Below are 27,213 nucleotides of genomic sequence, written 5' to 3'. Positions count from 1 at the left end.
ATGTAATGTGAAAGGCAAAGCAATAAAGCTGCCAGAATGTAGAAAAATATCTTAATGCTTTTGGCATGGGAAAAGTTTTCTTAAACAGGACGCTAAAAAATTAACCATAGACTAAAGTAAAACCGGCAACTTGTTTTCCAAAAGACACAGCTAAGAGAGTTTTGTAAAAGACAAGCTATAGAGAAGATAGTATCTGTAACACACATGATCAAACAGAAGAGCACATATCCAGAGTTTTGGGGTTTTTTCCCCATAAAACTCATACAAATCAATCTTAAAAAAAAAAAAAAGTGACTCAATAGCGAGGGAAAGAAGAAACAAAACAAAGAAGTGGGCAAGAGACCTGGACAATAAACAAAGATGGCTTAGTACCCAAAAAACATATGATAATACTGCTGTATCTCACTGTGTGTGTTAGTTGCTCAGTCGTGTCTGACTCTTTGCAACCCCACGGACTGTAGCCTGCCAGGCTTCTCTGTCCATGGGATTCTCCAGGCAAGAATATTGGAGTGGGTTGCCATTCCTTCTCCAGAGAATCTTTCTGACCCAGGAATCAAACCCTGGTCTCCTGCATTGCAGGCAGATTCTTTACGGTTTGAGCTGAATCTCATTAGTAATGGAATTTAAAACCACAATGAAACACCATGACCTACTGACCAGAATGGCCAAAACGAAAAACACTACTCATTACCATGTGCTGCCAAGGATGTGGTACAAGTAGAACGCTTACACTGCTGGTAGAAATGCAAGGCTGTACAACCACTTTTTGAGGGTTCAGGATGGGGAACACATGTATACCTGTGGCGGATTCATTATGATATTTGGCATAACTAATACAATGTTGTAAAGTTTAAAAAAAAAAAAAAATTACCTGACAATTTCTGGTACAGTAAAATATGCACTTACCCCATGACCCAGCAATTCCACTTGGGTATGTATCAGGGAGAAATTATTGCACATGTGTATCAAAAGACAGGCATAAAATACACATTGCAGCTTTATTCATAAAGTCTCAACCTGGAGTCAACACAAATATCTCAGGACAGAAGAATATGTATGTATACACACACACATCTCTCTACGTATTTTATACAGATGCACATAAATGTATGAGTGTGTGAGTGCTAAGTTACTTTAGTCAGGTCCAACTGTTTGCAACCCTATGGACTGTAGCTTGCCAGCGTTCTCTGTCCATGGGGATCCTCCAGGCAAGAATATTGGAGTGGGTTGCCAAGCCCTCCTCCAGGGGATCTTCCCAACCCAGGGACCGAACCTGCGTCTCTTACATCTCCTGAATTCACAGGTGGCTTCTTTACCACTAATGCTACCTGGAAACCCACATAAGTGTACATGTACATATATGGGCTTCCCAGGTGGCGCTAGTGGTATAAGAACTCACCTACCAATGCAGGAGATGTAAGAGAGGCAGGTTCGATCCCTGGGCTAGAAAGATCCCCTGGAGGAGGGCATGGCAACCCACTCTAGTATTCTTGCCTGGAGAATCCCATGCACAGAGGCTTTGCTGGACTACCGTCCAAAGGGTCACAGAGTCAGACACGATTAAAGCAACTTAGCACATGTACATATACATACTTTTTTTCACACAGGAGCATAGGCAAAGCTATACTATAGTTTTAGGATTATCAGCAAAGCGTTGGACATTAGAATAGTAGTTATATTTAGAAAAGAGAGATGTTACAGTCATTGGGATGAGGCAGGAAGGGGGCTTCTAAGAATTTTTCTTTTTTTTTTAAGGATTTAAAATATTTATTTATATTTTTGCTGTGCCGGGTCTTCATTGCTGCACACGGGCTTTCTTTAGTTGTGGCAAATGGAGGCGACTCTCTAGTTGCGGTGTGTGGATTTCCTACTGTGGTGGCTTCTCTTGTTGCATGGGCCCGAGGGCGAGTGGGCTTCAGTGGCTGAGGCACGCAGGTTCAGTAGTTGCGGCTCGTGGGCTCTGGAGTGTGGGCTCAGTACTTGTGTCACAAGGGCTTAGCTGCCCCATGCCATGTGGACTCTTCCCAGACCAGGGATCGAACAGGTCATCCCTCACCACAAGGCGGGTTCTTAACAACTGGACCACCAGGGCAGCCCCTCTATTTCTTGACTAGACTGGGAGCTGCATGGATATTTGTTTTGTGATAGTTCATTAAGTTGTAAACTTACACTTTCTTCACTTTCCTTTATTTGCATAATACTTTATAAGAAAAAAGTTTCAGTATAAATAAAAGGTACCATGGGATGACTGATGCCCAGCTACACCCTAGCCCCAATATAGTGTGTGCCTTATTTGTTTAAATGACAACTGGAGACCAAGTTCAACTTTTCAGCTTCCTCTAGGAAATGTGGGCAAGCCAGACCACAATCTAGGAGGAGCTACTTGCATCAGATACAACATTAGCGGCATCCATTCGAGAAGACTTGGCAACATTCTCTTACGGGACCAAGAGGTGGTGGTGTTTAGAACAGAGGATTAGCAAGAGATGGCACTTACAGGTTACATATCTTGCCTCCCAGTAACAAAGCCACAGGAGGCAGAGAAAAAAGCTATTCCCATCACCAGAGCAGTAAGGCCTTCCCAGAAGCTTGGCTCATATCCAAGACAGCCTGGGAAGCCGCAGCCTCAATGTCCTGAGCTCCCTAAAGAACAGATGAGCACACTGGAGCCGTGTATCCTCAGAGACACGGGGAGCTGTACCTGAAACGAAATACCTCACTGTGGATGAGAAAAGAGCAGCAGAAGGTATGAAGATGTTTTGCCTTTCCTGGGACTTCCCTGCAGTCTTTTCAACGCCTCTATCACCAGCCTGGTTTATTCATACCTGCTAAATACTTTATTCTATATGCCATCCATTGCTCTAAGCACCAAAAACCAAGAGAGACATGGTCTCAGCCCAGCTTAGGAATTAACATATAAAAATATATTAAATAAATGGCAAAAAATACTATTTAGAAATAACAGAAGGTGTCAGGATAGAGAATAAAAGGGCCCTATTAATAGGGTTTGAACGTTGAGTCTGAGCTAGAGACTCATTTTGTATGGCTAAAAATAGTAATTTGTCTAGATAGGATAAAGTGACCTGAGGTCATTCACGTGCCATTTACTGCATAACCCCTTGTTTGACCCAGATGGTGGCTGTTTTCAACAGGTCAATTAAAAGCTGTATTTTTCATTGCTGTGATGACTGGTGGGTGGCATCAGCAGCAGCACTTAATAGGAGGCCCAGGGACGCCAGACGTCCCATGGCGTGCACGGTGCGGCACAGCAAGGAGCTGTCCACGCTCCGCACGAGTGCTGGACAGCTGCCAGATGCTCAAGTGGGCGACCTTCTGTTTAGAATTACTTTAGGCTAGAACCGGGCTTCCCTTGTGGCTCAGCTGGTAAAGAAAATCCACCTGTAATGCAGGAGACCGGGGTTCGATCCCTGGGTTGGGAAGATCCCCCAGGGAAGGGAAAGGCTGCCCACTCCAGTATTCTGGCCTGGAGAATTCCTTGGCTTGTATAGTCCATGGGGTCGCAAAGAGTCAGACACGACTGAGCGACTTTCACTTCATTTAGGCTAGAATCTAAGTCCATTTTCCACTTAAATACAGAATTTTTTGTACAGTCTTGTTTAGTTGCCAAGTTGCGTCTGACTCTTTTGCGACCCCATGGACTGTAGCCCACCTGCCTCCTCTGTCCATGGGATTTCCCAGGCAAGAATACTGGAGAGAGTTGCCTTTCCTTCTCCAGGGAATCTTCCAGACCCAGGGATGGAACCTGCATCTCCTGCACTGCAGGCGGATTCTTTACCACTGAGCCACTGGGGAAGCCCCCAAATCATTCTCTTCTTCAGTTGCTCCCACAAGGAGATACTGAACTTCTCAGTACTGAGTCATGAACACAACACACCTGTCTGTCTGCATTTGACTTGTGGCATTCACAGTGATCGATGTGTAAGTATCTGTTACATATTTGTATCTGATTACTTCATCAAGAGTTTCGGTGTAGTCATATCTGTGCATTTACATACTGATGTGACTATTTTACTATAAATTACCTTTATTTCTTCTTTATAGTCCATTTACTATAATACATTGATTTTTTTCTTTTAATGTGTAGGTAGGGGAGAAAACCTCTGAGTTTTATTTCAGCATAATAAAGAAGGCATTACAAAATACCGGTTACAGGTCTTAGGATTAAGTCTCAGAGGGTTGAAAACACAGGTCCTAGTTCTCCATATGACACAAGTTTCTTCATAAGGTAGGTTTTATATTTATTTCCCCCTTGGTACCTGCTGTGCAGCTTAAACAGATGACAAACTATGCTCACTTACCAAAATTATACAGAAAAATCATGTCAATCAGCAAAACTCTCTGAGCTCTCATTTTCTGGGACTACAAACAGTGTTCCGTCAACTACAGAGAGCTCTCCTTTTGAGGGCCTAAAGAAAGGTGTTTCGTTTCTTAGATTCTCAGATTTCAAGACTATAATGAGATGATTTTAACACACTAACATACTTTCCTTAAGGTAAGTAAGGTCGTAAATGATACAATACAAAGGAGAGTTTTTAAAAATTCCAAAATGCTTCGGGGTAGTCCTTCCTACCAGTGTATGTTGAAGTAGTTCATTCCCCTGGTCCTCTTGTAATATTCCCTACTCAAAGAACTGCACCATCACGTAACAGTTTTAAAACCCAGAAACCTAGATCTTTTTTAACAACTTCCTCTCTGTCCCCATCCAACCAACGAGTCTCACCAATTTTACCGCCTCACCATTCTTCTAACTATATATAAACTGACACATAATGTAGGATACGCTGGAAATCTCTGACATCCTCCTAGGCCTCTTTAATCTTACGAGCATTCTGGCTGAAGATTATGGTTGGCTTTCCATTAAGTGGGCATATGCTGTTATTCCATAATAATAATAATGATTTCAAGGTTAATTCAACATTTATTTTTTAAAAGACTAAAAATAAATCGGTGATTTTTCTCTTCATTATGGTGCTTGATTAATCATGCAAGATACTAAGCCACATATAAATGTTAACAGGACAAGAGAAGCCATTATGAACAAGGAGAAGGTTGGTCTCTCTACTGGGGGAATATGTAATATACAGTAAGACCACTCAACACAAAAACATAGGGAAGCAGATGTTAGACTGCCTAAAGCTACATTAAAAAAGGTAACATTAAGCACAGGCAAAGAACAAAACAAAACAGAAGGCTTACAAATAATTCAGCTGATGACATAATAATGTAGGTGAACTGACTGTACAAAAACCACAACTGCTGCATTATAAATAGCATAAGCACTATGAGAGTTGCTAGGAAACCATTTCATTTATCTATCCTTTCTTAAAGAAGTGAAAGAAGGGATGGTAGAAAAATTAAAGTGCACCCCAGTGAGTTCTCTTTATTTCCAGAGAAATAGCTTTCCTTTTGTTATATCTTTGTGCATGCTCGAAAAGCACAGGAATATGATCAATTTTAAAGTATTAAACCTAGTACATTTATTTCAACAGCTATGAGATAATTATATATACCAAAACCAAAACAACAACAATGATAACATGCAGGTAAAATCGAGCAAGAGAATTTCCCTGCTTTGTTTCACCGAAGACTAGGAAAAATGTCCTAAATCCTATCTATTGTATAAGTGGTTTTTGCCAAGGGAGTTATTCAGAAGAATTCTGCATGTTAAAAAAAATATTGATTATAGGAAAAGGCAATTACTGCAATTCTTTACTAATAGGCATACCATATTAGCAACAATGTGATAAACAATTTCCAACCTTTTTAACCTAAAGAAATGTACTGACAATTAAAATCACCGGAAACATAAGAGGCTTATATTTAAATTCCAAATTCAGAGAAACTTCCTTTAAATATTAGAAATAAGGACTACATATTATGAGTTTCATACCATAAGGTTTTTCTTCTGTTACGTTCCCTGTAGAATCTAGCGTGTCAGTAGCCTTCCCCAGTTCCCCAATGGCAACATATCTCTAGAGGAAGAGACACAAGAGAGGGAAACAGGCCATAAGGTAAAGAACTGTTATGTATGTCTTAAAGCTTATACAGAACCTTACTAATAAACCTAACTGATACAAAATAAAGGCAAAATCAATGGACTGTAACTGCTTGGTTAGTTGTTGATATGTGGGAAGCATTGTATAGAGTGAGGAACATTCACAAACTTTCCAAACCAGCCAACATGACAAGGAAAAATCTGATTTTATTAATAATCATCACTTATAAATATACAGTTGTTGTTGTTGTTCAGTCACTAAGTTGTGTCCAACTCTTTGCTACCCCATGGACTGCAGCATGCCAGGCTTCCCTGTCCTTCACTATCTCCCGGAGTTTGCTCAAACTCATGTCCATTGAGCTGGTGATGCCATCCAACACTGTACAAAAAGTTTTAAAAATCAGTTTTCTACTGGGTAGTGTAGACTGTGAAGGAAAAATTTTAAATACACCTAGGAGTAGAGATAATGGTACAATAACCCCCTACTTAGTCATCACAAGATTCAGTATTATGTTGTTATTCAGTCGCTAAGTCGTGTCCGATTCTGTGACCCCATGGACTGCAATAGTATTACTCCACATGCAACTAAAATTAATTTTTAATTATTATTTCTTATATGAAATACCAAGCTCAGTCTTAGGAACTTGATTATGGATTTAAACAAAAGCTAAATATGTAAAAACTAGTATAGCAGAGATAATGTACATATGTGTTTCTTGTAAGGAGAAATGGCTATGTCTTAAGCTCTCTGAAAGGATAAAAGTCACTTCTCAGAACTGCTCATTACTCACAAGTGAAGAATTAGATCACTCCTAGTTAACAGAGGATGGTTCTGCTTTCTGTCTTGGGTCAGACTGGTACTACATATTCTTTATTCTCCTCTCGTTTGGTCAAATTCAAATTTCATTTCAAGGATCACAGGAATTAGCAAGAAAAACGCAAGGAACAGAATTCTCACTGAAAAGAATCGGCAGTTATGTGAGCAATTTAAGCTGGAGTACTTTGCAGAAATATGAGTTTATTAATGATAAGCTTATTATGCTACCACACTGAAACATGGTTTTGAATGTCTTCATTAACAAGGAACAGCTCTATACAGTGCATAAAATGTAAGTCCTTCAAAATTTTCAATATAGTACTTATGAAATATAATGAATATTAATAGAGTGTAAAGAAAAGGTACAAATTGGACGAACCTCTGGAGAAAGTGGATTAGAAATGCTCCAATCTTAGAGAGTTGCTAAGTTTCACAGGAGGAGCTTTATTCAAGTCACACTTCGCAGTTGACACTTATTAGTTAACCTAAAAATGTTTGTGCACACCTGGGGGAAATTACTCTCCTCTGAACACATCTGGGGGGGAACATCTGTAGACCCCAGTGATGATACCCGTTCAATGGTTGGAGGGGATACAAAGGCTGCTTTCTACTGAAATATTGGTTTTGCCTACCGGCGCTATGGTTTTTCTCCACGTGGACACGAGAGTAGCCTTATACCTGGGAAATGCTAGTTAAGAGCATTTTCATGGCACCAGCAATCTCGTAACAGAACATCAACCCTTCCATGGCTCATCTGGTTTCAAAAGCACATATAAATAACCAACTTTTAATCAGCAATATAGGAAGCTAATAAAGATAACACTCCAAAACCTCATCAAAGCCTGTTACTTCAAGGTTCATCTGCCATCCAGATTCTCCGGAATGACTGGCTCAAAGAAAGTGCAATTTAGGGAAGACAGTAAAGGGACTGTGAATCTATTGCTTTCTTCTGAGTGAGCTATATTCCATGCTTAGATCAAGTTAAGTCAAAGGAATGTGTTCACCTAACCCCATAGAATCATTTTACCTGTTGTGTTTCATGCAGAGCCACTTCTACACATGTTGTAGAACTATTTTTGAGAACCACTATCTATCATTCAATCTCCCTTACTGTAAAAAATTTCCTTTTGACTTTAATACCCAGAGTAAAGTTTCTTCCTTAAATAACTGGCATACTTCCTCTTTTTCATCAATGTCAGGTTTTTGCCTAGGCCATCAAAAAGTCAGAGGTAGAAGTAAAAGGAATACAATTAACTGCATTCAAGATTTCCAACAGAAATTGCTTGAATAAAATTAATGTCTATGGCATCTGTAGTCAGAGCGATCCAACAGGCCTGTAACTCAGGAGAGAGAGATTTGGGGATAGATGAAACACATGGAAACAGTAATAACAGTATTTACTGAGCAACTTTTGTATAACAGGCCCTGTACAGAAAACCTATGTGCTTTTTTACATAATACACTCAGAACCCCAAAAGAGAATGCAGCGAGAAAAAAATGACTTAAGAGAAAGTTGATCATTGGCACAGCAAAGCCTGACAGACAGGAGAAAAAGCTAATGATAAAGACAGGAAAGGCTCTTTTCTTAAACCTTGCTCTGATCTGACTGGGTAGGAATGCATATAAGGAGTGGTGGTGGTGGTGGTTTAGTTGCTAAGTTGCATCTGACTCTTGCCACCCCGTGGACTGTAGCCCACCAGCCTCCTCTGTCCATGGGATTTCCCAAGCAAGAATACTGGAGTGGGTTGCCATTTCCTTCTCCAAGGGATCTTCCAGACCCAGGGATCAAACCCGAGTCTCCTGCATTGCAGGCGGATTCTTTACCTCCCAGCCACCAGGGTGCTCTAAATAATCTGTGGTCTTTACAAAATGAAGGCGAATTAATCCAATGGCCTAAAGATTTTAATGAAGAGGTTAGTTCTCTACTTATTAATTGATAGAGTTGCATGAACTGGTATTTAGCACACTGAACAGGATTCTAAGGTTGTCTCTTGGTTCAGCAGGAAAGAGTGTTAGGCCCTGTTCCATTAGCAACCTCTTTCATTAGGACTGGATGGTAAGGCAATGGGGTATATGATACAGTTGTTACCCGAACAATGAGTATCTGCCATCCTGGAACTAGATATCTCTACTCTTGTGGTAACTCCCCTCTAAATATACCAAGACATATTATGGGTCCTGGTCAAAAAATTTTTTAAAGTCACTGCTTAAGAAAAAAGATCTCCAAGATTCTAGCCAGTGTGAAAAACAAAGGCTATTTTTAAAAATTCATTAACAGCTTCTAACTACTTTGATAAAGGTGTCACCTTCAACATGAAAGTGAAAGTTGTGTCTGACTCTTTGTGACCGCATGGACTGTAGCCTACCAGGCTCCTCTGTCCATGGGATTTTCCAGGCAAGAGTACTGGAGTGGTTTGCCATTTCCTTCTCCAGGGGATCTTCCCAAGCCAGGATCAAACCAAGTTTCCCACATTGCAGGCAGATGCTTTACCCTCTGAGCCACCAGGAGCGCTGATACTTAAAGGTAAAATGTAAAAGATTTAATTTTTTCAAAAAGTAAGTAAAAGTCACTTAGTCGTGTTCAACTCTTTGCAACCCCATGGATTATATAGCCCATGGAATTCTCTAGGCCAGAATACTGGAGTGGGTAGCCTTTCCCTTCTCCAGGGGATCTTCCCAAACCAGGGATCGAACCCAGGTCTTCTGCATTGCAGGCTGATTCTTTACCAGCTGAGCCACAGGTACATAATCTAAAATTAAAAGTATAAGAAATACAAATAGCTACCAAGATAATAATAACTCTTATTTTGTAAAGGTGAAGTACCCAAGAACTAGGTCTCTATAATAAGACGCACCTGGAGTTTTCTACTTACATTACAGTCATCTGAAGATCAGTGATTTCACTGTATGACACTCAGCTTTCCTAGCTGAATACCAAAATGATTTGTGATACATGAAATTTAAACAACAGCCAATGATGTATGTATTTTTCCAGTCATCATACTTCTGGAAATGTGTCTGGAATTTACATGTAAAACCTTTCAAAAACATATAATGTGTTACATGTACTTATGGGTTTTTTTTTAGGAGGGTGGATAATGAATATTTCAGTGAACCTAACATATTTTATCTTGGTGGGGAAAACAAATGAACAAATGCCTTAATGTAAAATATATCTTTTGTTTTTATTAAAAAGTTACTTTTCATTGTAAAGATTTTGAAGAATACCAAATAGTATGAAAAAAGAAAATAAAATCATCCATAATCTTGTATCAAAATAACCACGGTTTATATTTTAAAATTAAACATATATTAAGCAATTGGAAAATTCTGTACCAGAAACAGATTCTAACCTCCACATGTCAGTATTTAAATACACTGTTCAAATTACTGTACAACTGTCAAATTCCTCCATTTTGACACGATTGTTTTATTCTATGATTTTGGAGATTCTTCCATTTATCTAAGGTATGAAGATCCTTCCCAACTGAAAGACAGGCTTTTTATGCCAATTAATAACTAAAATGGGATGTTAAAGGCAATAGGCTTTCCAGGGCTTTTCATTTTAAGAAACACTTACTTAGACCTCTGGCCCTCAGAGTCTGGCCCAAGGGCCAGTACCCACCATGAAATAAGTTCAGAAAATGAAGGTGCTTAGAAACTTATTTAGCAATTTGATATTAATTATATTTTTATAAAAGTCTGCAGTGAAATGGTAAATTTTTTAAATGGTCTTTGACCACATTTTCTTTTCTAAGAAAAAATTTAGACAGAAAGCACCTTGCTGCTTGCTGCTGCTAAGTCGCTTCAGTCATGTCTGACTCTCTGCGACCCCACAGACAGCAGCCCACCAGGCTCCGCCGTCCCTGGGATTCTCCAGGCAAGAACACTGGAGTGGGTTGCCATTTCCTTCTCCAATGCAGGAAAGTGAAAAGTGAAAGTGACGTTGCTCAGTCGTGTCCGACTCTTCGCGACCCCATGGACTGCAGCCTACCAGGCTCCTCCTTCCATGGGATTTTCCAGGCAAGAGTACCTGAGTGGGGTGGCATTGCCTTCTCCGAGAAAGCACTTTACCAACTATTTATAACCCACTTGCAACAAGGGTTTTAAAACAAGTAAAAAGTTTAGTCCAGGAACTTGCTGAAATTCTCCCCTTCCTAATGGCATATTAATCTTCCTTCCACATTTTCCACATTTCCTATATTCCCCATTTTCACTGGTCCCAAGTCCAAGCTATTATAACCAGCATCTAGCTGCTAATTAGAATACAGATATTATTATCTCTTTTAAAGCTGGAAGAGGCCCAGAGAGGAGAAACACTGACATCTAGACTCGTCTCAGGGCTCCTTCCACCTTGCCAGTTCAGTGAGGGTTCTCACTCAAGGCCTAAAGCCCAGGTTTAGAACCCCTCCTGTCCCCACTTAATCCCTCCTCCCTCTCCTATTCAAAGCCTTAAAGATGCTTTTGCATGCAGTCAAGGAATGATGTAACATCATCTTTAAGAAGCCCCATTCTTTTAGTTAGTAAACATTTTGTAAACACTGAACAAAACATGTCTTTTGCTGGAAACTGCATGGCTTACCAAATGATATTGTTTCTACAAAAATTCTAAGGTTTAAAAAAAATCTAATAGAATTTATGATCTTTAAGTTTTCTTTAAGAAATATAACTATACAAACAAACAAAAAGAAACATACAAAAAACACCCTCACAAAAACTAAACACATATATTTTAAAATTATAGGTACCACAAAGTATTGCTTCTATAAGTCAAATTTATTTTTCAATGATGATTTTACAGTCTCAATATTTTGAATCTGAGATTTCATGATTATAGACACTGTGATTAATACCCAGGGTTGACACTCATTCAAGCAAGTTATACAGTTTATTTTTTAACTGATAAAATCCAACACATAGGTCATTAAGAAAACATTCAAGGAAAACAGAACCATTCCAGTATTCTTACCTTGGACCCTGATAACATACTGGTCAACATTTTTGTTCCCCTTCCAATTCCAACCACTACAAATCAAAGAAAGAGATATTATGACATCCTATTGTGAAAACTAGGTTTTAAAAATATGCTTTATGACATACACTGGGCACAGTTTACTGGCATATGTAAAGTTAGAAAAAGCACTTATTTAGCTTAAAGTCAGGGCTCCTATTACTCCAATCAGTTGAACTTGTCATGCAAGTACGAAATTCTGAAGTGGGGGTGGGGAGGAGACCTTCTTTCTTTCTCTAAGTGTGAAACATAATATTAGAAACCTCAATCCAGACAATTAGATAACAAAAAGTTTTGAAAAAATCTCCAAGGCCTCACTGGAATTTTATATGGGCATCAGTGAAAAAAAAATGCTACAGTTAACCTTGGTATGATAAAGTCTCTGACAGAGTTCACTATTAAACAAAGCAAAAGCTATTATCGTAACTAATGAACCATTTAAAGATGATTAGTGCCCAGCAGTATACAATCAAGAAAATAGAAACATAACAAATCAACCCAACACAAAGAATAATACAGGGTAAAATGTGAGTCTGGAGAGTATATGTTTGCATGGACCACATAAAAAGTACAATGGCCCACTTGTCTCCTTAATTTCAAACATTATCCTTGTGACAACACATTTCACCAGCCAAAGATGAGAGGATGTAATCATTTCTTCACTTAACAGCAAGCAAAGTTTCATAAGAATTGAAGTATTTCTCATTAGTGGATACAATTTTGTAAAAGAACACACACAATACAACCGTCACAATTCAGAACTATAAGAAACAAAGAGAAATGACTGGCAAGTTGAATGAATTATCATGGATATCATCCAGTGAGTTTACCAAGTATCAAATTCTACTCTAAGTGCTTTCGATTCATTAGCTCATTTAATCCTTAAAACAAGAGGATACGATTATCCCTATATGATAGCTGAGGAAACTGAGGCATAAGAGTCTCAGAACTTTGCCCAGTATCTCACAACCAGTAAATGCTGGAATTAAAATTCCAACCAGACTAACAGCAGACCTCCTTCCTTTCAGCCCCCTGCCAACTTACTCATCCAGGCTTTCCTCTCACCGCCACCAGCCTAAATCAACCTCTCTGTTCTACATCCTATCTCTTCTTCTCCCAATTCATACCATTTCATTACCATTTCTGAAAACTCCACTGCACAAAGCTCCTGAACCATCCTCAATAGGGTCCCAATGCCTACAGTACCAACTTCTTAGTAAAGTATTCAAACTGTGTCCTTTGAAACAGCACACATCCCCATTCCTTCATAAAGTCTATCCCAAAGCCCCTCTCAGCTTCTTTGATAGTCATAGTGGTTCAAGGACTAACATAAAAACGGTCTGCCTTGGGGATCCTCTGTTGAGCAGAGCACTCTTCAAATAAGAGCACCTGCTGCTGAGGCAAAAACTTTGTATAATAACAACAAAGATTCGATTCAATTTTATTCCATTCAAGAAACCCCAATCAATATTTTGCAAGCAACTACCAGGCACTCCATCCCAAGAACACTTTTAATGGAATAGCACATATCCTGACTTTGAAAGGGCTTATAATCTCGTGGGCAAAATACAATACAGACGAGGGAAACTGCAAGTGCTCAAAAAAAAAAAAAAAAAAAGGTTCCCTGATTTAATCAAAGAATAACATTAAATAACAATACAACAGTACATGATTGTGTCAAAATGAACACAGGGATGATAACTACTGTAGGAGGTCACTCTAAATGGCAACGGAGTCCAGAGAATGCTTCATTGAGGCCTTCAGAGTTAGCCCTTAAAGGACGTACAGGATTTGAACATGCAGACAGAAGCATGTTCTAAAGAAGGAACAAATTGACAAATTCTCAGACACAAGGATGGGCACAGTGGGTTTATCAACCAGAATGCAGGGTGTCTTAAGAGCAGGCTGATGTGTCTGACTCTATCATAGTTAGAAGGCTGGACTGATGACGATTTCTCTGCTGGTTCAGTGATCCACAGTAAACAAGAAGGCATCTGAGAGTAACCCAGCTCGTACACGTATACAGTCTCCTGTGTCACGCGCTCAGTTGCTTCTGACTCTTTGCGACCCCGCCAGGCTCCTCTGTCCGTGGGGATTCTCCAGGCAAGAATGCTGGAGTGGCTTGCCATTTCCTCCTCCAAAGGATTTTCCCAACCCAGGGACTGAAGCCATGTCTCCTGTGTCTCCTGAACTGTAGGTGGATTCTTTACCCGCTGAGCTACCGGGAAAGCCCAGAGTATATATAAAAGAGCTGAATTAAAAAAAATCTACATAGACAAAAAGCTAGGGAGAAATATAACCACAATGTTGACAATAATTATTGCTGGAAGGTGGATAATTTTTACTTTCAACTTGATGTTTTCTTGTATTTTCTAACCTTTTTCACCATAATTTTCTAAGTTTTAAAGTTAAACTTCAAAATAGTATATCAAAACTTAGTTCCGTTTTAAGTAATTTATACTGAATATCACCTTCCTACTGCTTGTGCAACAAATTACCAACAGAGTGGTTTAAAACAACACAAACTTATTATCCTACAGTTTTGGAGGTCAGAAGTCTGAGGTGGCTTTTACTATGGTAAAAATCACAGGGTCAACACACTGCCTTCTTTTCTGGAGGCCCGAGGGGAGAACCTTTATCTAGAGGCTTCCCGGAGGAAGTTCCTTGCCTTTTCCAGTTTCTGGAGGCTCTTTATCTTCCTTGGCTCAGGACCCCCTTCCTCATCAAGGCCAGCAATCGCATCACTGCAATCTCTGCTTCCATTGCCACATCTTCTCTGACACTCTTCTGCCTTCTCTTCCAATTTAAAGACCCATGTGATTACGCTGGATCCACCAGGATATTCCAGGATATCTCTTAAAGTCAACTGATGAACAACATTAATTCCATGTGCAACTTCAACGCATCCTTGATATGTAACCCAACATATTTATAGTTCTGGAGACTGGGACACGGACGTCTTTAGCAAAGTCATTATTCTCCTTACCACAGCATTTTTCAGAATTTTGTAAGCCCTCTTTATAGAATTATATATGCTTTATATAATATATATGTATTATATGTAATAATTATTTAATATTTGAAAACATTTTATAAATATTTCTAGTACTTATATAAAATATAGATTAACAGAATTATCAACCTGAATTTCAGATATTTTAAATTGTCAGCTAAATTCTTAAATCTTTACCATCAATATTTCCCCCTCAAAACAGCAAAAACAGCCTAAAATGTTGAAAGTAAAAGTATATTTTTCCACTAGGTCCAGTTTTGTTAAAAACAACAATACAAAAAAGCCCTTTTACAAAGCTCTTCACAGGGTAGAGTATATATCAGTATACTATAGACATTTCCTAAGATATTTCAATAAACCTTCTGAGAATTACAGTAGATGTTATTACTTTTTAAGAGATAAACTGAAATTCTGGGAGGTTACAGGATTTGCTCAGGGTGTATGTACTTAGTAAATAAAGTAGCCAGTATACAACTCTTGATGGTTACAGACCAGTGTTCATTTCACCATACGACAAAAATCAACTTTGCTTAACAGTCTGTAGAATTTAGACAACAAACTTCTCTTATTCTGTGACTAAATGTCTACTTTTTAAAAAACTATTTTCAATAGAAATCACAGGTATTAGGAAAAAAGTTAATAATTTTGACATATGAACACACTATATCATCACTGAAGGACATGTGTGATCAAATGTAAATTAAGCCTCCAAATAGAAAATTATTTCCAATGCAATTTCTTCCACTTACACAAATCTCTGCCAATGCCACTCCTTCACAATATTAAAATGGAAGCTTTCAACAAGATCCTTTAGATTTAGGGTAAAAAATAAACTTTTTTACTCAGTGCCCTGAATATCACTATTTTCTGCATGCCAATGAATAACAACAATCATAAATTAACACAACTGGTCTATTCATAAATAAGTGCACATTTTATCCCCTTTCTTCTTGGACTTCTGTTCTTGCCCTAGAAAGGGACTTCCCAGGTAGCTCGGTGGTAACAAATCCACCTGCCAGTGCAGGAGACACAGGAGACACAAGTTCAATCCCTGGGTTGGGAAGATCCCCTGGAGGAGAAAATGACAACCCACTCCAGTATTCTTGCTTGGAGAATCCCATGGACAGAGGAGCCTGGGGGGCTACAGTCCATGGGGTCACAGTCAGACACCACTGAGCGACTGAGGATGCATGGACGCCTTAGGAAATGGAAGACTGTAACAGGTGTCAACTCAAGAAGAGCTGAACTGGTAAGAATCATGAACCCACTTCTGGAAGCAATGGTAAAGAATGCTGTGGTTGATTAGTAATCTCTGCTGTGGACATGGGGAACAAAGGCAGGAGTGCCAGCTATTTGCCATCCCAGGTTAGGGCAGAGACTTTAACACTCAGCACCTGCAGGTTCAACTCTTGATCTCACCACTCACTAACCACGGGACCTCACATACAGTAAGTGCTCAATAAATGATTATCAATTATTATGGTCAGAAACAGTAGTTAGGGTGTCAGAATTTGCCTATTCAAGTCTTCTAACTCAGGAAAATGAATTTTCATGTGTTTTTTCCTGTTTTAACCTCAAGTAAAGATGTTTCTGCCAACATGCATCACATAAAATCTGTAAATTTTAGAAAATGCAAATCATATACTGTTTCCAATTTTCTTGAAAAATATAATTTTATTCACCAATTTTATCCTTTTCTTCTAAATAAGCATCCATTTCTTTGGGATGGCTTAGATCAGGTTTGTTTTTATTTGCATCTAATTTTAGCTCTAATAAAATGGATTGGATGCTGTAGCACAGTATTTTTCAAAGCATGAGTCACATTCCATTAGGGCAGCATGAAATCAATTTAGGGGATTATGATCGAAATTGTAAAAAAAAAAAAAAAATAGAATAGAGTAAAATAAAAAATACCAGGGCATGTAAAAAGGTAGGCTTGTTTCATAAAAGTTTGTTTCTAGTATGTGGGGCAGGGGGAAATAGGAAGAATTCCAAATGTGTATTTCTGTGACTATGGATAGTTATAAAAAGGTGTCTAAAAACATACCCCATCCTGCGGATACACACTTTGGCAGTCTAAAAAGAAAGACTTCAGGATCTCTGCATGTGTGCTAAGTCATTTCAGTCATGTCTGACTCTGCGACCCTATGGACTGTTGCCTGCCAGGCTCCTCTGTCCATGGGATTCTCCAGCCCAGAATACAGGAGTGGGCTGCCATTCTCTCCTCCAGAGGGTCTTCCCCACCCAGAGACTGAACCTGCATCTCCTGCAGATCCTGCATTGCAGGCGGATTCTTCATCACAGAGCCACTGGGGTGTTCCCTCAGAACCTCTACTAGATGCAAAAAAAGAACACAACAAATTAAAAAGGTCGAAGAAAAAAGGGCAAATGACTCTTTTTCCCTCCATCAATTCTATCAATCTTCTTCCACATGCAGTAAGACAATTAACTAATGTCCCCAAGAGAAAGTGACTTCCTCTGAGGAACTATAAGGTTCCTGAAGATACAGGCAAAAAACCAAAAAGAGTCATATACTGTGTCAGGAGTCCCCAAGAATCTCCCACACTGAAAGATTCACCCATGGCTAAGATTTACCTTCAGTGATATCCTAAGGTTACACAGCTGGATCCTCTTTCCTTCCATAACTGAAAAAGGAATAACATGTGTACAATGTTGCTGCTCAAGGGAGCCCATTGGAAAGCCAGCATCCAAAGTTTTTATTGGAGGGGATGAGAGGAATGGTCATCCAGGCACCCTCTCACTGCATGCTGGGACCAAAATCTCAGACTCCAAGACAGACAGCAGGTGTCCAGCATAAACCACACTGTTTACACAAACCATGGAGGCACACCACACTGCGCTTATCGGATGGGGAAGGGTGGGTTCAACCCCAAATCCAGGTCCCCAGATGCAGGCAGGCCTTCAGAAAGATAGTAAACTCAGGCCTGCTGTGTTAATTCTTTTCTGCAAAGATACAAACCCTTTCTCAAGGTCCAACCACACTCCACACATGCAAGTGGCTATTTCTAATAGCCTTCCATACCTTGTAGAAGGGCATCTTGAGAAGCTGGCCCTGTAAATCTAGTAGATTTGAAATATTCCAAGTAGACTGAAAATGACATGGCTTTAGTCAATTTTGTCTGTTCTTAATCAATATTTCTTTCTAATATAAGTAGCAGTTATATCAAATTTCCATGCATATCTCTTACCCAGGACTCCTCGGGCTGCACTGTCTAGGGTCCCTCCATGCCCAATTTTCAAAGTCTGCTTTTTCCTCTTGGTCCATTCTGGAGAAGGCATTCCAGCTTCTTTAAGAGTAATTGGGATTTAAAAAAAAAAAAAAGGTAATTACTTAGAGAAATGAAGTAGAATCTCCATTACTATGGGATGAGGCAGTGTGGATGGAGTACTCAAAACAAATAAAAAGTATTGTACAAACTTAATATATTAAGGTTATAGGAACTGACTCATTTGAAAAGACCCTGATGCTGGGAAAGATTGAAAGCAGGAGAAGAAAGGGACAACAGAGGATGAGATGGTTGGATGGTATTACCAACTCGATGGGCTTGAGTTTGAGTAAGCTCCGGGAGTTGGTGATGGACAGGGAGGCCTGGCGTGCTGCAGTCCATGGGGCCGCAAAGAGTTGGACATGACTGAGTGACTGAACTGATAACAACATTACTGACAAAGAACAGACTTTAAACTATACAGACACTATCTAAATTACAAAGAAACAGTATTCCCAAATTAGTTGTCGAAAACTCATTTTGTAAGGGAAAAAAATTTTTTTTAACTGGGTAAATATCCACACTAATCCATAAAGATCCAGTAAATTCCTGGCAGTAGTGGGCTGGTAGATGGAGGATGATGAGAAGAAGTTTTTACACAGGCAGCTAGTTTTAAAAGTCCTCAATTCTACCTCTAAAATCTCTCTTGTTCCCTGGTGTTCTCTGCTGGTCACTCCAGCTACCTACACATCTGGAGTATATTTCATACAGGGTTACTTCTGAGAACACTAAGTCCCCAAACTATCTGTATATCTGCCCTCCTCTCCTAATCAAAAGTCACCAATTCCTTAAAGAAGTTAATCTCAACAAAAGGTTACATGGGAAGAAGGTAACAGTTTAAGATGCCACTTATACGCCAAAGCATTTAGATTTTAAATAGAGACAAGGAAAAAAACAAAAGATGCCAGCCTGGCCTATCTCATATTCCCATTGTAAAGAATAAAATGAAATAATGCTACCTGAACGTGCTTTAAAAACACAAGCTCTATACCAATATGCTGTTATCATCATCATCATGGTATACAACAATATATTGAGAGAATACTGGCTACTGGACTTCAAATGAGAATGGAGAGAGAAGCAGGAAGAGCTGTATTGATCTGTATCCTTCCAAACCCATAAACTTTCCTTACTTCCCAGGCAACACTAGTGATAAAGAACTTGCCTGCCAACGCAGGAGATGTAAAAGACCAGGGTTCGATCCCTGGGTTGGGAAGATCCACTAGAGGAGGAAATGGCTACCCACTCCAGCATTCTTGCCTGGAAAACCTATGGACAGAGGAGCCTGGTGGGCTACGGTCCATAGGGTTGCAGAGAGTCCAACACAACTGAAGCGACACAGCATGCATGCATTACCACTGACAGAGAGAATATGGGAAACAGAGTACAAGAAACTGAAAAGCAAGAACAGAGCAAGGTAAGGAGAGAAGGCAGAGCAACAAGGGAGAAGCAAGGTGAAAAGGCCAAAAGGATGTGCTGGGCTATAATCACCACTTAATTACCACCTTATTGAGTTAGAGGAGAAAGCAATGGCAGCCCACTCCAGTACTCTTGCCTGGAAACTTCCATGGACGGAGGAGCCTGGTAGGCTGCAATCCATGGGGTCGCTAAGAGTCGGACACGACTGAGCGACTTCACTTTGACTTTTCACTTTCATGCACTGGAGAAGGAAATGGCAACCCACTCCAGTGTTCTTGCCTGGAGAATCCCACGGACGGGGGAGCCTGGTGGGCTGCATCTATGGGGTCGCACAGAGTTGGACATGACTGAGGCGACTTAGCAGCAGCAGCAGCAGTGAGTTAGAACTGCGGTGTCTGGAACACGATCCTAATGTTACTCTCTGATTACATCACCATGCTTGGAAAGAGATGAGGATATGCTTTAACATGAACCTGTAAGGCTAGGCCTAGACTTCAAACCCTTCATCTTGACCTGTAACCCATTATGACTCTCTCATACTGTATTTATAGAAACATTTTGGGAACTCTTTGTATTTTTAACTTAACAGTGCTTGGAGAATGGAGGCCCTAAAGTTTACTGTCCTCCCTTTGTGCTTTTCCCTTTTTCCAAGTTTGAAGATACCTGACCTGTACTATGTTGGAATCTGGTTCACCCCACTGGCATCAAGGATGAATATTTACTAAGATCTTTTCTAGTTATAAAATTCTGCTATGTTTTAGGCCTTGAAGGATTCAGAAAGACAGAAGAGCCAAGATTTTAGTGCCAGATGAATCAATGTAAGGAAAGGCAAGGAATATTAATAAGGGCCATGACAACTGACTGTGGCCTAAATCAGCAACTGTCAAACCTGGCTGGCATTAGAATGTTGTGTTGTGGAATCAAGAGAACCGTCCAGGTAAATTCTGACAGAACAGCATTTAGAAAGCCCTGGTCTAGCTAACATAAATATAGAATTGGCCAATCACAAGCAATATAGAAATGGAGAGTAATGAGAATGTCTACTTCTCAGTGAGTGGCTTCCAGAAGACAGTTCAGCAACAGCACGGAAACAATCAATTTTAACTAAGTTTCAACAAGAAATTTCAGTTCCTGGAGACCGATTAACCAGAAAGCCAGGCTATGGCTTTAATCCTATGAGAAATCCTATGAGAAACCCATCTGAAAGAAAGAACAGAAATTATTACTTTGAGGAACAAAAAAGCCATAGCTTAGCTAACAAATAAGGCCAAAGGAAAGCAATTCTATGAAGGAATCAACTCCATGATGACACCACAAAACTTGTCCCTGATGTAATTACTTCCTTCAACATTCTTACAGGTAACAAAGTATAATGAAAGTATAACAAAAGAATGAGCAGATATAACACAGGTATTAAATATCTTCAGGAATTTACCAACAAACACCTGAACCTGTAATATGTCAGTTTTAATTAACAAATGCCTACCAGAATACTTTGTTTTTGCAATAAAAAGGGAAGCAGTAACATTTGTCAGGGGACACTATTCAAAGAAGAAATCTCCTGTACTGATTTGATGGAAAAATAAGGCAGGGCCAGACTCTGGAGGCCTTAAAAAGCTAGTTAAATAGTTTTATCACCAAAGGCTACAGAAATTACTGCTATGAGCTCAGTTAAGGAGGAGTTGGCGTCTTTCAGATCTGGCTTACTGCAGGTGTCAAAAAAAAACCTAAAAGTTCCTTGATTTCAGTGTATGAAACGAACTACTGGATTGACAAACTGAGAGATCCTTTAGAATTTTCTAATATTCTCCCAGTGTATATAAAGAAAGAAACAAACAAAAAGAATGCTCTTAGAAGTGACCAAGTTATAGTGTTCAACAAAATGTGGTCCATAGACTGCTTACACCAAAATCATTGGGAGCAACAGTTTAAAGATGGACTTTCCTAAAAACACCCCATACCCTCAGAATCACTATCTCTGAAAGCGTAAGGATTAGAATCTGCATCTGTGCAAGAGACTTTAAATAATTCTTATGTCCATTCTGTGAAAAACAGTGTTAAGACTTGGTTAAGTAATAGCTACATTTCCAACATATTTTTAAGAAAGCAGCTTTGGAGTGTAGAGAGCCAGTGATTCATTTGGGTACAGTTCACTTATGTGAGCCAAACAAAAGGTTTCTGAGGGATTAGATTACAGAAAATTGGTCTGCATGCCCAAGAGCAGAAGTTTATTTGTGGGTGTGTAGGTTTTGTTTTTTGGTTTTTTTTTGCTTGTTTTTTTCCCTTGAGAACGACAACTGCCAACTAGGCTACAGGAGTTCACGTTAGGACAAGTCCTAGCCGGAGATGCTCCAGATTTCGGTCCAGAGTTTATACAGTGGTCGTTCTCCCTTTCCCTTCCTTTTATCACTTGAGCCTTGAAAGGGCAAAAAGCCTAGCATGCTCCGTGCGGCTTCCGCTCTCACGGCGACCGCATGGCCTCCGCCTGGTCCCCACCCGGCTGCAGTACCTGCCAGCAGCTTCTCCTTCAGCCGATTCAGCAACTCGGCTGAAGTGGGCCCTTTGGGCTTGTGCACAGCGAACACGCCGCTCAGGGACAGCAGCTTAGTAGCCAACGCGGGCTTGGAGACCCTGGCTTCGGATCCGGTCCTGGCCGCGGCCGCAACGACCGCGGCTGCAGCCATCGCTGAGGATGTGGCGGCCGTTGCTGCAGCTGTCCCTGCACTTTCGGGGACTGGGACTGGGTCTGGTTTCAAACAGGACGACACCACCACCGCCGCCGCCTCAACAGCTGCCATGCTTTTGTAGCCCAGACCGGTTTTTTATCTTGGAGTCGCACGCTAATGACGTAACAAGGAGTGCGCCCGACATCCCTCCTGCCTTTCCCTTGCTTCGAAGTTACCCGGGTGGGTGGAATCGCAAGGGCTTCTGGGAGTTGTAGTCTTTGATTTTTCTCGTGCTGGCTGAGAGTCTCTGACCCTTCTGAGGGCTCTGATGAAGTAGTTTTTCTTCTATCATCCTTTTTGCTTGTTAAGTAGGGTTAATTCGGTGTCGCACGTGTAATTCACAGTTTCGAACCCAAACGCCAAGGCTGTGTAGATTTTCGGCGATAAATATATTCACATCTCTCCCCCATCCCTTTTAAGAATTAAGAAGACCCAGCATCCAAGAACAGAAAGTTCAGTTCAGTTCAGTCGCTCAGTCGTGTCCGACTCTTTGTGACCCCATGAATCGCAGCACGCCAGGCCTCCCTGCCAACTCCCAGAGTTCACCCAGACTCACATCCATCGAGTCGGTGATGCCATCCAGCCATCTCATCCTCTGTCGTCCCCTTCTTCTCCTGCCCCCAATCCCTCCCAGCATCAGAGTTTTCTCCAATGAGTCAACTCTTGGCATGAGGTGGCCAAAGTACTGGAGTTTCAGCTTTAGCATCATTCCTTCCAAAGAAATCCCAGGGCTGATCTCCTTCAGAATGGACTGGTTGGATCTCCTTGCAGTCCAAGGAACAAGAGTCTTCTCCAACCCCACAGTTCAAAAGCATCAATTCTTTGGTGCACAGCCTTCTTCACAGTCCAACTCGCACATCCATATATGACCACAGGAAAAACCATAGCCTTGACTAGACGGACCTTTGTTGGCAAAGTAATGTCTCTGCTTTTGAATGTGCTATCTAGGTTGGTCATAACTTTCCTTCCAAAGAGTAAGAGTCTTTTAATTTCATGGCTGCAGTCACTATCTGCAGTGATTTTGGAGTCCAAAAAAATAAAGTCTGCCACTGTTTCCACTGTTTCCCCATCTACTTCCCATGAAGTGATGGGACCAGATGCCATGATCTTTGTTTTCTGAATGTTGAGCTTTAAGCTAATTTTTTCACTCTCCACTTTCACTTTCATCAAGAGGCTTTTCTGCCATAAGACTGTGGAAAATTCTGAAAGAGATGGGAATACCAGACCACCTGACCTGCCTCTTGAGAAATCTGTATGCAGGTCAGGAAGCAACAGTTAGAACTGGACATGGAACAACAGACTGGTTCCAAATAGGAAAAGGAGTACGTCAAGGCTGTATATTGTCACCCTGCTTATTTAACTTATATGCAGAGTACATCATGAGAAACGCTGGACTGGAAGAAACACAAGCTGGAATCAAGATTGCGGGGAGAAATATCAATAACCTCAGATATGCAGAAAGTGAAGAGGAACTAAAAAGCAAATTTACTAATAAAATGCTGACTTCTGGTGCAGCTTGTGAAAAACTACGGTTCCCATGGTTGACTGCTTTATTCAATGTATTGTGGGCTTGGATTCATGATTCAGAATTAAAATACACCTAAACGTAGCTCTATTAGAGCAAAGAATCTGTTTTACCTAGTTCACTGTTGTATTTTGGTGCCTCACACAGAGTAGGCACTTAAACATTTGGGAACACGTAAATGGATACGAATTCTTCAAATTCCTAAAAGAAACCTCTAGGCCAAGCCAGTGCTAAATCTTGTGGGCTTATTTTGATGCCCTTCATGCAGGCCTTTCCACCCCTTAAATCCTGAAACTCACATGCAATTCTTAAGAATTCTAAGACATTTAATAGTAATTCTTCTATGGATTGCATTCTTTAGTAACACATTGCTTAGGCATTATTGCAGTTCATAAAATTAAACTTTTCCTTTTGATTTGAGACCTATCGAAGTTATTCACTCCCAAACAAGATTCAAGAACACTGTTCTGATCCTGGTAGAAGGCAAAATGAAGAAAAATTCTTCATTTTACTTCCCCAGATTCATTAAATGGTATTATGAGTACTGTGAGACAGACCAAGTTTGTGTTCACTGTTCTTAGAAAATTCCTCACAATCACCCTTTGTCTGCATCATCTTTTTTCCCATTGGTGTCTAGAATCCTAATGATGCCTCTTAGCTACTCAGAATCACCCATTATGGGATCCCATTTGAATTTACTCCATTCCTTCAAGAACAGGAAAAAAAAATGTTTTAAATACAATAGTTCTTTCTTCCTGTATTTCCAGCCTTCCCCTGCTTCAGTCAGATCCCTAGACCCTCAGTAAATCTTTGGGGTGCCCAAAAATGTAACCTAGCCACACAACTGTACACTTTTAAATGGTTAAATGGGAGATTTTATGATATATATTATACCATAAAAAGAAAGGAGGAAAAAAAACCCAATATCTGAAGAGGAGTGGAGAAAGAAGGAGAGTTTTTGTAGGGTGGAAAGCTGAAATTCCTAGAAGGAATTTACTTACTCTTGTGGTCTATTATAAAAACCTAAGCTAAATGAAAACATTGTATGCAGTCTACCTTGGATGCCAGAAGAAAAGAGAATTGTTTTGAAAATCAGAAAAGAGAAACTGAGATTGACAGGTCCCATAATTAGTGAACATCTGAGCCTCCTTCAGGATGTTCCTTTTTTCAGGAAGGTGGCTCGACTTCAGATGGGATGACTGCACCCTAGGGAGCAAAGCATCCTTCGACTTTTGCTCTCTTGGCGTAGAAGCAGAGAGGCAGGGACTTTAAGAGAAGATATAAAGCAGGCTTGTACAACAATGACGTGGAGATTAGAGAGCCTATACTGGTCGTCTAGACATCAGTAAGCTTCTCTAATTCTGTCATGACTCTAGGGTTGGGGGAGTGGAGGGAGGTCTTAACTGGGGGTGAAAAATAACACTTTCATTTGAATTTTCCACAGGCCCAGTGCAGGATCAGAGGTAATTTGATTCAAAGAAAACAAAGAAATAAGTATTTCTTGTACATTTTATTTCCTGGATGCTAGGGAACAGGAGAGGGCTTCCCAGGTGGTGCTAGTGGTAAAGAACCTGCCTATCAGTGCCAGAGTCCTAAGAGACACAGGTTTGATCCCTGGGTCAGGAAGATCCCCTGGAGAAGGGCATGGCAACCCACTCCAGTATTCTTGCCTGGAGAATCCCATTACAGAGGAGCCTGGTGGGCTACAGTCCACGGGGTCACACAGAGTTGCACACGACTGAAGTGACTTTGCATATGCAGGGAACAGGAGAATTAATTCAACTCTGCATCACATCTTCATTCTTGTCATCAGAAGCACCAACTTCTAATTTTCTGAAGTAACCAGCATCTCCCACTTTGGGTGAGCATTGCCTTTATATGTTATTCTAATATATGTGTGAGTTAGGATTCTTTGGTTGAGAGTGACCAAAACTGATTCATTTCAGCTTGGAATTTATCAGAAGGATTTGTTTTGGAAAAGTTTATCAGAAGTCTACAGAATATTATGCAGAACCTTGGAGGTTCTTTTTGTCCCTCTCTCCCCTCATTCTCTTTTCATGATACTCTCTTGTATCTTTTTCGTTCTTCTCTTTTGCCAACCTAGACAGCATATTAAAAAGCAGAGACATTACTTTGCCAACAAAGTTCCGTCTAGTCGAGGCTATGGTTTTTCCAGTGGTCGTGTATGGATGTGAGAGTTGGACTATAAAGAAAGCTGAGCACTGAAGAATTGATGCTTTTGAACTGTGGTGTTGGACAAGACTCTTGAGCATCCCTTAGACTGCAAGGAGATCCAACCAGACCATCCTAAAGGAGATCAGTCCTGGGTGCTCATTGGAAGGATTGATGCTGAAGCTGAAACTCCAATACTTTGGCAACCTGATGCAAAGAGCTGATTCATTGGAAAAGACCCTGATGCTGGGAAAGATTGAGGGCAGGAGGAGAAGGGAATGACAGAGGATGAGATGGTTGGATGGCATCACCGACTCAATGGACATGGGTCTGGGTGGACTCCAGGAGTTGGTGATGGTCAGGGAGGCCTGGCGTGCTGCGGATCATGGGGTCACAAAGAGTCGGACACAACTGAGCGACTGAACTGAACTGAACTGAACTTTTGCTTCTAACAGACTTTTTCCCCCTACTCCTTACTCTACATTCTTAGTTCAGACCATCCTGTTTTGATCCAGTTCCAAAAATACCCTGGATGAAGCCACTTCTGGCCACTATCAAACATAGCACTTCACTGATTTCATTCCTCAACTACAGCACTTTCCTTGCTTCTTTTCCTGCTTGCTTTTTCTCCATAGCATGTTTTATCTGACATACCAAATATTTACTTATTTTGCTTACTGTCTTATTTCCTGCATCAGAACATAAGCTCTGTGAGAAACGTTTGCATGTTTTATTCCTTGCTCTATCTCCAGGACCTGAGCTAGTGTCAGATGTAGCACTCAATAAATAGTAGTTGAAGAAAGGAATGAATAAACATGACAGCTTCAGCAGAAACCATGTAGATAGAGGAGAATTAGCACCAGTTTCCAGAAAAGTAGAGTGCTGGAGACAAAAAATATGTATATTCCCACTGCAGCTTATCTCATGTGGCTTCAATTTTTCAATCTCCATTTTATATGTGTGGAACTGAAGCAAAAAAAAAAAAATAAGATTACTTAATGCTATATAAAACTTCAACTTTCTAGACAAGCTTCCATGCTGTCCTCACCTACGTATGTGTCTTGAAGAATTGTTAATTAACAGCAATTAAAAATTGACAAGACGTTCAGGTTTTATTCCAAATCTGTCCCTGGCTCTGCTGTGGCTGCATCGCTGGGGCATTTCTCTGGTTCTTGCTATAGGCACAGATGCCTGAGAGAGCTATTCTTTACAAAAGTTTCTCCAGTT

General features: G+C 40.3%; 1 protein-coding gene across 2 annotated transcripts in view; it reads right to left on the bottom strand.

Annotated features, from left to right (window-relative positions):
* TRUB1 (TruB pseudouridine synthase family member 1) overlaps positions 1-22,412 on the bottom strand; it is a 32,912-nt gene extending 10,500 nt beyond the window's left edge. Inside the window, exons 1-4 of one of the 2 annotated variants that reach the window (XM_025273889.3) lie at positions 22,073-22,412; positions 18,067-18,165; positions 11,803-11,858; positions 5,912-5,993 (exon numbers count right to left, since the gene is read on the bottom strand). In XM_025273889.3, coding sequence (XP_025129674.2) covers positions 5,912-5,993; positions 11,803-11,858; positions 18,067-18,165; positions 22,073-22,361 — 526 coding nt within the window. In that variant the 5' untranslated portion in view covers positions 22,362-22,412. The remainder of the gene's footprint in view (positions 1-5,911; positions 5,994-11,802; positions 11,859-18,066; positions 18,166-22,072) is intronic. The other variant, XM_006076969.3, reaches the window with a different exon arrangement.
* Positions 22,413-27,213: the final 4,801 nt, after the last annotated feature.

Source organism: Bubalus bubalis, chromosome 23, assembly GCF_019923935.1.
Source record: "Bubalus bubalis isolate 160015118507 breed Murrah chromosome 23, NDDB_SH_1, whole genome shotgun sequence".
Taxonomy (NCBI): Eukaryota; Metazoa; Chordata; class Mammalia; order Artiodactyla; family Bovidae; genus Bubalus; species Bubalus bubalis.
This window is presented reverse-complemented; position numbering and strand designations above follow the sequence as displayed.